Genomic DNA, 13,953 nt, shown 5'->3' with positions numbered 1-13,953 from the left:
GGCTGTAAAATGAAACAAAGATAACTTAGCAGCTTTATTATGGGAGAGGAAATATTCTTTGCTAGCAACAAAGAGCCATTTATTGATACAACGGAGGAAAAGACATGTACCGCAGGCCTCTATTTTTTCAGACCGTAAAGTGCAGAGATGGAGCAGTATGTTTCCATCCAGCAGCCTCTGCTCTTCTCATGCGCTACCAACGATTCAAAAGAGGCCAAGCGCAGTCCAGCCCTATGAGATGCACTGACTGGCAAAGGGAAGGGGAAAGTGAAGGTGACACATTTATTTTCAGCTCTAAAAGTTTCTATTTGTTTTAGACAGCTACTCCAGATGAGGAGATAGAGCTAATAAAAGTGAGTCAGATGGTCATAAAAAGCAGCACTTACAAAATGTATCTGTGAGGATGTGAGGAACAGTCCACTATGTTTCTGGCAAGTGAACTGAATGGTATATTTCAGAAAAGAAAAAAAAAAAATCACCTTGCCCTGATGAGAGGGCAGATGTTGTGGGCCTGATGGGAATAGTACACAGTCTTCAGTAGATGCCGGATGAAAGCCAGAGCTGGATAGCAGAAAGCAAAACGCTGGTCTGGCCCCAGCACTGCTCAGTGGCTTCTGTGACTTGGTGGCCACATTAGACAGATGACCATTTGGAAAATACATAACTACAGAAAATTAAAAAGAAACTGCAAGATTTTGAGAGTTCAGAATAAAGGAAATGAATTTTTTTAAAACCCAGAGGGGTTTTTTTCCTTGTTCAAACTTCATAAACATACCGAAATTTTGAAATCTGGGAAAATACTACAATCTCAGATTGGCTGAAATATTAGAAAATTATAGCAATACTTTTGGCATGACTAAATAGCAGCATTACCCATCACTTCCTGCTGTAACTCCCATGGGAATGTGGAGTGACTCCACCAAAGTCAGCTAAATCACACTCATTGTGCTCCGTGTCGCATCCACAGTTCTTCGAGGGGTGCACAGAACTCCAGGTCACACTTTTATTCTTTACATCTGGGTCATCCAAGTGATAAGATCTGCAGCAAAGATTCTGGCAGTGCTGCAAAGAGACAAACAGAGTTTTTGCCATTGGCAAAAGCAGTATTTGAGGCAGCCAAGTGGTTTATATTAAGAAGCTTAAAATTTTATGTGCTTTTACTGTAGGGGTTCAGGACTGGAACATGAACAAAGCAGCGTTGAGGAAATTACTTACTTTATTAAAAAAAAATCAGCAAATGTAGGAACAGATCAAAACTGGAAGCTCTTATCAGATTTCCCACATTTCCATCATTCAGACATAGTAGAACCTGGATTTGACTATGTTCAGATTTTAGGAGACAACAGACCTCGGCTCAGGTCCCCAGCCAGAACCTGGGAAAATTGAACTGAACTGCCTGAGAGCTCACCCTCCCCACCCACAAACAGCAGAACAAACAGCATCTTAAAACAGGACTTTATGGATGGGAGAAAAGACAAGGACAACAGGGTGATAAAACAGGATGAAATACAATAACTACTCCTTACCTAAATCACCACAACAACTATTTAATCCTCCGATTTCTTCAGTAAGCAATTCAGTAAGCTAGTTATCCCCCTCCCTGCAGTAATTCTTCATTCCCACTTTGGGGGTACAAGTCCCTGATCTCTGTCTCCCAGGCTGCTAGGTCATAGACCCTCCTGCCACCCCGCAGTGACACCGTGAACGGGGTGGGCTGCCCCCTGTCCTGCCAGCTGGCCCCTCCAGTCCATAAGCAGCTGCTCTGCTCTACGCTGCTCCAGCCGCCAGCTCCTCCAGCAATGCCCTTGCTCGAGGATTTGCTCCTGCGAGCTGCTCCATGCCCACTCCATTGCCGGCTCTGTTCGCCTCGCTGGTTGTTTTGCAAAGGTTCCTCTAGCTCATAGGATTAAGTACACTCCCTGCTACCAGCAGAAACCCCTTTAACTGAAACCCTCTCTTTTCTTTCCAAACGATGACACCAAATCTATTACTTCTTGTCTTAACTTAGGGTCACTGGTCACACAGGAACATTAGGTATCGCTGGTTTGTCTAGACTTCAAAAAACCACTAGTTTCAACATCTCTTCCATTTTAAGATGTAGCAAGTTTTCCACAGAAATGCTTCCCATGTGACAAGACATGAAAAGCAATTTGGACCCATTTCAGCCCTCCCCTGGAGTGCTTGTTACCCACCTCTCTTTCACCCTCTGTAAACCAACAGTGGAATCCTCCCCTCCTGGGCTGGTGGCTGCTCTCAGCCTTTTGCCCTCAGCCAGCAGGCTAACATTAAACAAATCTGAAAAATGGAGGCTGGTTCAGTGCCTGTTTTGTTTTGCAGAAACCAGAAACCACCCTCGTGCCTCACCATAGAAGTATTTATATGAAACTTTTCTGGTCAGTACTTTCTGGTATGCATTATAATGAAAATAAGGTCTGAACTTCCTCTGAGTTTCAGCATCGTGAAATGCAGTCTCTTACCCCAATTTCCTATGTAACACAATACAGTTGGTGAGATCCAAAGCTGAAAGTGACCAAAATAAACACTAGGGCTGCCTCTCTGCAGAGGTCATTCTGTCATAGATTTTAAAACAATGGGGAACAAATCATTTTACTGCTAAGGACACAAACAAAAAAAAATAACACAGACTGGTGTGATTGAGATACCAGAAGTGTTCAAGAAGGGAAAAATATGTAACTGTACAGATTGAGATTACAGCACAAAACAACCTCTGCAGGAATACAGTTCCTAATTTGCCTTCTGCCCTTCAGTAGCTGCAGACCATCAATTCATGGTGACATAAATAAGGTCAGAGAAAAAATGATACCACAGATGGGAATGTCATTGCTTGTCATTGTTGGGCTTGCTCTTCCTTTCAGGTGTGCCCCCGGTTACTATGGGAACCCTTTGCTAATCGGAAGCACTTGTAAAAAATGTGACTGCAGTGGCAACTCAGACCCAAACCTGATTTTTGAAGACTGTGATGAAGTGACCGGCCAGTGCCGCAACTGCCTGCGCAACACCACCGGGTTCAAGTGCGAACGATGCGCTCCGGGTTACTATGGGGATGCCAGATTCGCTAAAAACTGTACAGGTATATAGTTTAGTATAGCAGAGCCGAGCAAAACACAGCACAGCATGGTCTACGGATGCCCTCAGAGATGCCTGAATCAGTCATCAGACACCTGTTGCCCTGGGAGGCAGGGGATGCTCCCAGACACCTACCTGGCGGGGTAATTTGGATGCCTGTTTGGTTGAATCATCCCAGGCACTAGCACTCCTTCCATTGCCCATGAGGAAGTCTCAGACCCCAGACTCCAGCATCTCAAACGTCTGGGCAGAATGAATGTAGGCACTGTTGTGTCCTGCATCTTGTTTTAAATAAGGGTCTCTAAGCTTTCTTTGGGCAGAGACTTCACCTTTGTGTTTGTTCACACCACATGCTGCCCAACATGACCACTCAGATTGATGGCTCTTAAAGACTTGAAAGCATTTTTTATGGGAACAGGATTGCCCTTCCTGTCCTGACCCAATCCCCACTCGGTTTCTGCTAGTTTTCACACTGATAATGTAGTCTGCATTTCCCATGTGTCTGTGTAATCTTGCTGGTTACTGTATTTCCACACCAGAGATGACGGTACTTCCAGGGTCTGGTAAAGTGCTACCCAAAGGACCTTACCAAAACATACCTACACAGAGGGGTCACAGAAGTTTACATCCTCTAATATAATTATTCTCCTAATTTACATGGAGTTCGATCCAAATAGGACTTTGGCCTCATGCCCTTTGTCCTTGCTCTGGGAGATAAGATTACCTACTCTTTCAAAGCACTGAAGAACAGCCACTGCTAAAGGCAAAATTCAGGTGCTCAGAGCAAGGACCCTGGGGATCCTGCCCAACCTCTTTGCCAGGGTCCTTCCCTCAAGGACCAGAACACAAATGGGGGAGATGGATCACTCCTAGCTCTCAGCCTGACTCAAAGGTAAGACACAGCCAAAGCACGCACCCAACCCGGACCTCTGAAGTGCTCTGGGATCTCAAGGTACAGACCTACAGGCCCCAGGGCCTTAGCAATGTCTTGATCAACCTACGTCCTTCTTGCAACTCACTGTACACTTGGACTTTGCTTTTTACTAGCTTACTATGAAGTGTTAAGGCGTGTTTTGAGACCTGCAGGATGGAGGTTGTGAGTATGCTCTGTACTCAAGTGCCCTTTGTGCTGCTGTCTTCATTTGTAGGGGACCACGTACGATGCCACTAGTGGTCCCTTCTGGTTTTATGTTCCGGTGACAGCTAGAAGTTGAGTGTCCATCTCCAGGATGTAATTCACATCACCAAGTCAAGTGCTTAAATTCCATTTACACTGAATTCGGAGAGATGGTGCCCACACACACAATAATCCCAAAAGCCAACCCCAGGTATCCAAATCAGCCAAAAAGACAGCAGCTGTAGGGAACAGCGTGCCCCAAAACTCAGCTCCTGCCTGGACTTGGGCACCCAAGATGTGCCTGAAATTCAACATCTCTGTGATTTTGAGGTTGCAAAAGCAAACCTTGTTTATGCCCTTCACTGCCTAATTCAGTTCACCAGAGATGATTTAACTGCAGTTCTTCCATAAAGAATGACAGGATCTAGTTTGTGGGTCCTGAAAGCCATGAGGCAGGAAAAACGCACCCAGCACTTCAACTCAGCAAACCGCAGCAATCATGCCTTGGCCATATGCAAAAGCAGAGCTTCAAACAGCTAAGAGTAGCTTTGCCAGAAGTCTGAGGATTACAGGGCATTCCAAGTGTCTAAGCAGATTATGCAAGACATAATTTTGGAAGGCATCTCTGAACATAGAGTTTCTAAACTGAAGTTAAGTCACACTTTCATCACCTCAGTATAGTTTTGGTTTGTACCCTTAAGGAGTCACAGGAATTAGAGGCAGAATGCCTCGGTATTATTTATGTTTCTGAGGTACAGTTTAAGTGGGATTTCATGGTGCACAAGACTTCTCTATATAGGCTTTTCATGCAGACTATGAATCAGCTTGGTAATTCTCTTCGTTAGCAGATTTGCTTGTAGTGTTTGATCTTTGCTAAAAATAAAAAGTGCCTGGGTACTTGAATATGTTGTGAGAGGTACAGCTTTTCTCTATTTAGGAGTGAATTTAATCTTGTAGTTGACTCTAGCAAATCCTGATTTTGAAGTATTAGGTTTCAGAGAATTACACACTTCTCATTTCATCTTCATTTCTGCTAAACACCACAACATGCTGTATTGACAGTACAGCATAGATTGCCTGCACCACTCAAGATATCCATGATATCCAAACTATTTGGGTAGTTTACAAGGCAAACGTATTTTGTTTAGCATTTTGGAGCAATTAGGAACTCTTATTTAGAAAAATATTGATTCTGAAATAAGACAAATACCTTCTTTAAAATACAAAAAAACAGAAAAGAAACTAGTGTAAGAAACAAGAGAGTCTGCGTACACGGTTTCCACAAAGCATTTCAAAGGGTATATAGAACAAAAAAAATGCAAGACAACTCAATGAGCAAACAGCTCTATCCAGCTAAAATCCTCTTTTTTTCTTTCAAGCAAAAGACAAAATCTGCGTAGCTGTGGATAGTTTTCAGCTCCTTTTCAATAATTTTTTTAACCACATGTCCTTTAGCCACACTTCAAAGCTTTCCACAGATGTCCCTCAGAAATAGAGCTAAATTTAGAAGCTTTCTCCACCAGTAAGCCACAGTAGCATTGGAAGTTCTAATTCCCTACTAAAAACGTGGTACCTCCTAAACAAGTAGATGAAAAATTGTCAGGACTGCTTTTGAAATTAATTTACTATAAGCATTTGTGTAGCAAATTAAGAGTTATCCATTTAAATAAGAAGACATTATTTGATTTTCTTGAGCACCAATGTCATCCAAATTTTGATCTTGTAACTGAAGTCTTGCCACCTGTTTTGGGGATAGCCTAGACTCTGTGATATAGGTAAAGAGAAATCTCTGCTTTCAACTAAGACTTTCACTTCTGTCACTTCTTAACAAAAGAAATAACAAATTAAAAATGGTGGATCCAAGAGCTGGGAGACACCCAGTTCATACAGATTGTGGTGAGGTCAAAATACAATTGCTCCACAAAATTCATAACCAAATTCTGTTCTCACAATGGTACAAAAACTGAGTAGTTCCACTAAAACTGGTTCAGTTACACAGAATTATTCCAATGTTAGTGCAGCATGTTGATTTTGAAGCTGTATTACACATTTTCCGTGATAATTCCTCAAATGCGCAATGTGGAATGTAAATACAAGGGTAATTCATAGAGAACAATGAATGGGCTGCAATAAAATGGCAGTAAATAATTTGTTATATGAGATTCTGGTGAAACCATGAATCACAAGAGCAGAATGAAGTCCAGATAAGTCACTGCTGTTCTTACGTTCTGCTTGAGTTTTTGTTTTTCTATCAAAGTGTTCCAAGAATATTTTAATATTTAAAATAATATATTTTAAAAGGCCAATTAAACCTTGAAAGAGACACTTGAGATTAAAAATTATACTTTTTAAAAAGCCACTTGTGCTGGCAATAAATATGTAGCTTACTCAAGTTTAAAAAAATTTAAAACCTCATTTATTCTTCATCGTAAGTGGTAGGAGATATTTACTTTTTGATACGCTCAAGCTGATGATGGAATTGGAGTCCGCTATCAATCCCTGATAGCTGGAAAGCTTATTTAGTGGCAGCCTGACACAGTGTTGATAAATTCCACAGGTCTGTGGAGAGATTTGTAACTAATAATTAACTTTAGTTGTACTGCTTTCCTTAGCCCATCTCCTAAATGTCACCCTCCCTAGACGATGATGTACAATGGCCCAGCTGTGCAACTCTGGCCTCTCTGCCTCTGCTTGTGACCAGCTGGGAAGCTTTGAACAAGTCGCTTCAGCACAGGCTTTCTGGTTCTGTTTCCTGTCTCATATTTTATCTGGTCCAATTCAACTGCAGTGCAAAGAACACCTTTTTCTACATACTGAAGGAAAAATCAGCCCAAAAAGCCCTTGATTTTGGTCTGACTATCCATGCACAATCCTACGTGCAATCATGTCACTAGTCTTGATTGCACTAGGGAGAGGAAAGGTGGGTTGTACATTTTGAAGATCCTTTTTTCAAAAATCCTTTCTTTTTCCCCCAGAATGTAACTGTGGAGGGAGAATGTGTGACAGCCAGACTGGAGAATGCCTCGCAGACAGTCCTGAAGTTTCTACTGGCACAGACTGCCCAACCATCAGTAAGAAGATTATCATGAAAACACCAAAAAATAATATCGCTTTTGTAGTTAGATGCTTACAAATACTAACTTAAGAGCTCGGTTCTCCAGTGGGCTCAGCACTTTGACTTTGGTCCCACAGGGCACTGAAACATGCGAATATGCACAATGCCCCACTGACTGAGTATTTAAACATGTTCTCACTTGCTTGACTGAGTACATGCATACATCCAACTCTGTGATACAGACTGAAAGTTTACATACAAAGTGCGGAGCAGTAGGGAAGTATCACCGAAGCCTCTTCTATAGACTTTGAGACACAGTGCCTGCAAAATAATATTCTGGCCCTAAAACTGCCATCACAACTTCATCTGTGCCATCTTGCACATAATTTCTGATTTTCTAGTTGTACACCTAATATAAATTGTTGCTGGTGACAATTTTACATATATCCATCAGTCAGTTGCTTTTCCACTATCATCTCCCCTATCCTAATGATAGGAAGCCTGAGGAGTTTCCAGAAGCACTCTGTTGTAATTATTGGTAACCACTGATATTTTTTTAAATGTCTGTATAATTATGCCTGCGGTATAATGCAGACCGTGTAGCACACATGGGTTCCTAAACCAACTCCCAAGAAGAGGGGTCGTGTGCCTTGAAGTGCAGCCAGAAGGAAAACATTTGGGAGATGCTGCCATCAAGAATAGACTATACAATACCAAGCAGAAGTTTCTGTAGGAATCTGTGTTGCACGTTCACCTAAGTCTCCTGCATTTAGTGGTGGCACCAATGTCACTAAAACCAAGGTGGTATTGCAAGCATTCAGCAGGGACAAGGATATAGTTCTGTGCAAACATATTCCAAACGTGTTATAACTGTGTTTTTAGAAGTTGCCTTCCTAATCAGATAGGCAGCCAAGAGCCCGTCGGCTGGACATCCTTACTTCTCATACCACCAAATTTTAATTACAGCGTTCTGGGTTCTGACAAAATGAAGTTGTTTTTTTGACCCCCATCTGTTGTTCTTCGGGCCACAAAATTGCAGAGCCTCTAGGGAATAGCCAGGAAATACCTCCTCTCTCTCTCTCTCTCCCTACTGATTACAGAGCCGCTGCGGCAGCCTCTCGGAGTAGTCCCATCTGGTGCTGCTCAGCTGGAAGCATCATGACTGTACTGTTATACCTTGGAAGTGGGTGGATGAAAGTGAAAGAAAAATGGGTATCCATCAGGATCCATCAATGACAAAGAGAGGGAACACCATGGGGCAAGAGCACTATAAAGTGAATTTGAGATATTTGCTGTTCACTGACCCAAACACTAAAGAAAAATGACACACTCTTATTTTCTTATTAGGCTGCGATAAATGTATTTGGGATTTGACAGATGACATCCGATTAGCAGTTCTGGCTATCGATGAAAGCAAATCGACTTTACTGAGCATTTCTACAGGTGTTGCAGCTCAAAAGCGCTTGAATGACCTGAACCTCACTGCCACCCATCTCCAGGTACGAACACTGATGACATTTTATTTTTTAATGTAATTCTAATCTATGAATTTCCATTCCATTCCTGTAGATTTTAATCCCTGTCCTCACTAGAGAAATAATTTGTTTTCAGATGCACTGACTTTCTTCCCCCACACACAGGCGGCAATGTCCAAAAAAAAGAACCATGCTGTGCTCTGGACCATCCAGGTTGATGATGCTGCAGACGAAATGAATGATCTCCTGAGAGAAGCAGCAACACTTGATGAACAGGTTTGTTTATAGCGCCCTGCCAGAGCTCTGAGGGTTTGTGGTTTGTCATATTCACATGCTGGCATAAGAGGTTAGTATAGAATAGTTCAGCTGGAAGGGACCTACAACGATCATCTAGTCCAACTGCCTGAACAATTCAGGGCTGACCAAAAGTTAAAGCATGCTATTAAGGGCATTGTCCAAATGCCTGTTAAACACTGACCGACATGGGGCATCAACCACCTCTCTAGGAAGCCCGTTTCAGTGTTTGACCACCCTCTCGATAAAGAAACGTTTCCTAACATCTAGTCTGAACCTCTACGTTCGCCAAACAAGAGTGGGAGTGCCCTGAAAGATAGTTGGGAGAACTTTCTATTTTCTATTTCTAGACTTTCTACTTTACTTTGGCTCTGAATTAAAATCATAAATGATCTATCAAGTCTTCTTCCCAGAAAAGGAAGGATGTAGGGCCAAAGTCTGTTGAATGTGGTCGGAGGTTTGTCACCGATCACAAAAAGCCTTCCCTCGGGATCTGAGTTCCCACCTCCCCCCCTACACATGTTTTATCTGAGATAGACACACTGCCTTTCTATTTCGCATTTTGATTTTTAATTAGGCAAAGTAACCAACACTAAAGTAATTCAGATTGACTTTGGGAGTATTTGTACTATATCTCTTTTACATGTACGCTGTCATAAAATTAAATAAGCCCCGATTAGACACTTCAAAATATGTTACAAACCTGCCAGTTTAAAAGGTTTTTCACATACCCACTGAGATGGGAGCCTGGTCAGCACTCAAGATATGTTTTAACACAATTGTAATCATAAAGGTTGCATCCACATTCAATTGCCGGGCTACAAAATTAAGATTATCTGCTCTCAGCTCACAGAACACTTTCATTGCACCCTAGAAGAATACTGATATGATATATGTTAAGAGAAGAAATAGGGTTCAAAATTGCTTGTCCTCTATTTTAAAGAGATATTATTAAATATCTTTCTATTGCTAAGATATATTAGTGAGATACATCAGTCTACGTAATTCCCAGAGATAATCACAGCTGTAGTATGACTGGGGTATATTTCATGCTTATTGCAAAATGCCAGACCTTATATTCACTTGCAAATTCCTTCAGAAGACAAATTAAAATTATACCTTAGACTAAAACTCAAGTACAGGAGCAAGTAGGAGAAAAAACACAAAGGAAGAAGAGAAAGGACTGTATAGAGAGGTGGAAGAGAAAATTTGGGTTTGGTGTTTTTAATCAGCACTTACTTAGCAGAGAGGGCACTGCAGAATTACACAGACTGTGCCTGTGTTCGAAAGAGAGGTTTGATTAAATCAGCTCACATCCCCCCACCCGTACCTGTGAAAATCTGGCAGTGCTCACGCGCCTCAGCGTCCCTCTGTGTAGTTTGTAGGCAGGATGATTAAGGCATTAGGCTTTCTAGGAATATTTAGTGAATTTGGACAATGATGTTTTTGTCATCTTCAGTACTACGTGGGGATTTCTTAGCTCATTCCTCAGTTTGACTGTCCCTAAACAAATGAATTCAGTGCTTCCTCTGGTCTTTTCTCCCTGGTTATTTCTAATGCTTGTTCCACATGAATACTTGTGATTGCTTGAAAAGGCAGGGAAATAATGGCCCCAGACTCTCACAGTGGAAGGAAGACCACAGTAATAACTCTGAATATATTGAACTTTTTGCTCTTTCAAGGCACTTTTATGGAAAATGGGTGCTAGGGCCTTGAGTGGGTTTTGCAGAGATATGCTGCATCTTCTGTTCAGAGCATTTCACGTGCACATCCCTGTGTCTGAGGCGTTGCTGCAGATTCTGATCTAAACCTCAAAGGCAGGATGAATGCACCAGCTGTAGGCAAATCCTCCTGCTAAATGAGAAGAGTAAATGTGACCTGTAACTCCCTGAGTCTGCTTGGGATGAGCTTAGGGTAAAACAGCACTAAAGTAGCTCTATCCTGAATGTTTGGCAGAGACTTGGGGGAGCCGAGCGCCTTTCCTTCCCGGGCTCTTAGCAAATTTCAGGATGAGCCTCTGTACATCAGCGGGAATTTAAGGGTCCCTAAGAGCACCCCTCACTCATGCTGCTGTTTTTCCCATCAATCTCATGGCAATCAGCAAACCTGCCTCAGCAATTCCCCGTGTGTTCAATAGTTAAAGAAAAAAATAGCAAGGAAAGAATATTATGTAAAGGCAAGTGTGTGTAAAAACAGTAACAAGTTGCTTAAAATAAGCATGAAGCGGCGATGCTGAGCAACAGAGCATCCACAAGAAATCCTGATAGCAATAAAGGAATATGAATAAAAAACATAGTGCTTGCCCTTCGAAGACTCAAAACCCAAGGAAACAGAAGTAAAATTAAAACCTTCCTGTAAACCCTTACGTCTGCTCTAGCCGGGCGCCCGCCCAGGCCCGCGGCGCTGGCCGCCCTGGCCCTTGCCCTGCCTTCAAGCGCCACCTGGTGCCTCTGCAAACCCCCGTCGATGGCACAGCAGTCACATTTTTTCCTCTTTCCTGGGAAATACTAGTGAAAATTAAATCTGAGGACTCCCAAAGTCATAGTTACCTTCTCAGAAAGATGGTAACTATGACATGGTAACTCTTCGTTTCCCTTACGTGCAAGGGAACACAATGCAGAATACAGCCTCCAACATAATATAGTATAGGAGGGTGGCTATGCTCTTCAGAGTATTTTGAATCCTTGTGCTTTTTCTTAATTTTAACAAGTTGCAGAGCTGGGGGCCACGCTTGAGGGAGACACTGATCTAAAAATGGTTGTGAGCTTGACACCTTATTCTTCAGTCTATACGCTCAGTCAGGAAACGCCATACCCAGCAAAATGAGCCAGCCTCACTGAATGCCTAGGAGACTCAGCAGATGGGAGTTTTACAACTGCACATAATGTATGGCAATTTGATTGCAGCAAATTATGGATAAATATGGGACAGATTTTAATCTCTCACTCTGCAATTCTGAAAATATCGACAAGACAGCCCTTCGCTTCAAACACCTCTGTAAATACCACTTTATATGATAAATGGACTTTCACATGCTTATCAGGAGAAAGCAAAATGTGTGTTTACACTGCTCATCCTCACACATGCATATGGATCTGAAAAGAAATCTAATGTCTAGCTCACATGGTTTATTCATAGGGAAATGAAGCATCCAGCAAAGGCCTACTGGTACAGAAGGAAACCATGAAGACCAACAACCGTGCTACTCAGCTTCTGCAGCAGCTCAGTAATATGAGGGATAACATCGAAGGTAAATAGATTTCTTTCTGGTTCAGCTCCATGTCAAGCATGTATTAATGAAACCTCCAGCAAAAAAAATGTCATAGCACCTGGACACTCTCGCAAAGCAACCCACACATAAGGCTTCTGCAGCCTGCAAAGCCATGATGAAAAGTTGTCTCTCTTAAAAGACCGCTGACACCACGGCTGCTCAAGGTATTTATATATACTTGTAGTTGAAAAAAAGAGTCAGTATCAGATTGGGGCTCGATGAAGCCACAAACACAAAGATAGGATGGGAGATGAGAGTGCTCCATGTCTTACTTGTCAGCAGATTCATACAAGTGCACTTTTCCCATCCTGCTGATAAGTAATGGAGGCCATATGAATAGCTAGACAGATTTTTTAAAAATTATGCTTTCCCTTTTGAACCCATGGCAGTCAGTTAGGTCTGACTAACTCTGGTGATTCCACTGGTGACTGTTACTTTAAATCCAGGTTTTGCCTTTTAGCAAACTGTTGCTGAGTAGGATTGTGCTGGTTCATACAACTTCATGTAGATGCTTCTAAAAAGAAAAGGACATTGAATAGTAAATAATTCTGTGAACATACTGCTTCCCCAAGCTCAGCGTGGGAGGTGGTGGTGATTTTCTGCTCAAGCTGCTTATTGCTTCATCTGACCAGAATTTCCAATTGAGTTTGGCTCCAGACACGTCTACAGAGCATTACAGACTAGCTTTCGTCCTCTGTTGGTTTTTTTTCTGAAATACAGAAGAAGAATCGGAAAACTGCATTTTCATTGCCTTTTTTTCCCCAAAGAAAGGGTGGCCTTTAGTAAAAGTGAAAGGCAGAATTGTAAACCGTGTGGCTACTGCAGACTGTCAGAAATGGTTATAGTGATGCTGATTCACAGTAGGAGAGGTAAACATGGTGATGATGATCTCCCAAAATTAGGAAAAGAGTGAAACCAAGAGCCTTTTATGTTAGAATGTTGGGACAAACTGTAACTTATTTTCTCAGTGTCCTGCTCATCTGTCCATATGATGTAAGGGGATGAAGACAAAACTTATTAAGTTCATCTTTGGGCAATATGCTAGAGCAATAAAAGTATCTCCAGAACTAGCATAAATTTCAAAACATAACTTCTTTTCTGACTGCAAATGTATGTATCTTACACCTTCCCAGATGAAGATTTTTTTTTAATTAGAGCCTGTTAAACCTCCTGCATCTTCAAGAATTTTTACTGTACCATATATCAAAGGATAAATGACAACAGTGAACACCTTCCCAAGCACAATTGCCCTTAAAAAAGGTTTCCTAGTCAGAAATTATCATCTTCATCTGGAATAGCTATGACATATCATTATCATGCTGATACGTAAAACTGAGATTAAAGCAATTGCAGCCTCTTCTTCTGTACCTACAGAAAGCAATAAAACCCCAAGTGAACTACTCAGAAGCATCTCTATCCCCTGTACACCTGCATCACGCCAGCCTCCATCCTGCCATAGAGCACACTGATTTTTCCCAGTCCTTGGCAAAGCCAACAGTGCAAGAAAGCTGTATATGGCACCAGAATAGAAAGGCTGACTGGCAGTTGAGGTTAAACAGCCCTTTTTCAATTAACAGAAATACTTTATTAACAGATCTGAGCAGTTCTGTCTTAAAGCAATTACTGCAAGCTCTGTGGCAAGTTGTGTAAGGAA

General features: G+C 41.9%; 1 protein-coding gene across 1 annotated transcript in view; it reads left to right on the top strand.

Moving 5' to 3' along the window:
• Positions 1 to 13,953, top strand: part of LAMA4 (laminin, alpha 4) — a 107,437-nt gene that overhangs the window by 43,489 nt on the left and 49,995 nt on the right. The window contains exons 6-10 of the mRNA XM_009324465.1: positions 2,877 to 3,091; positions 7,180 to 7,275; positions 8,607 to 8,758; positions 8,900 to 9,010; positions 12,167 to 12,278. Of these exons, the coding sequence (XP_009322740.1) occupies positions 2,877 to 3,091; positions 7,180 to 7,275; positions 8,607 to 8,758; positions 8,900 to 9,010; positions 12,167 to 12,278 (686 nt within the window). The remainder of the gene's footprint in view (positions 1 to 2,876; positions 3,092 to 7,179; positions 7,276 to 8,606; positions 8,759 to 8,899; positions 9,011 to 12,166; positions 12,279 to 13,953) is intronic.

The sequence above is a fragment of the Pygoscelis adeliae genome, unplaced genomic scaffold, assembly GCF_000699105.1.
Source record: "Pygoscelis adeliae isolate BGI_AS28 unplaced genomic scaffold, ASM69910v1 Scaffold125, whole genome shotgun sequence".
NCBI lineage: Eukaryota > Metazoa > Chordata > Aves > Sphenisciformes > Spheniscidae > Pygoscelis > Pygoscelis adeliae.
The sequence above is the reverse complement of the archived record's forward strand: the minus strand, read 5'-3'. Positions and strand labels throughout refer to the sequence as shown.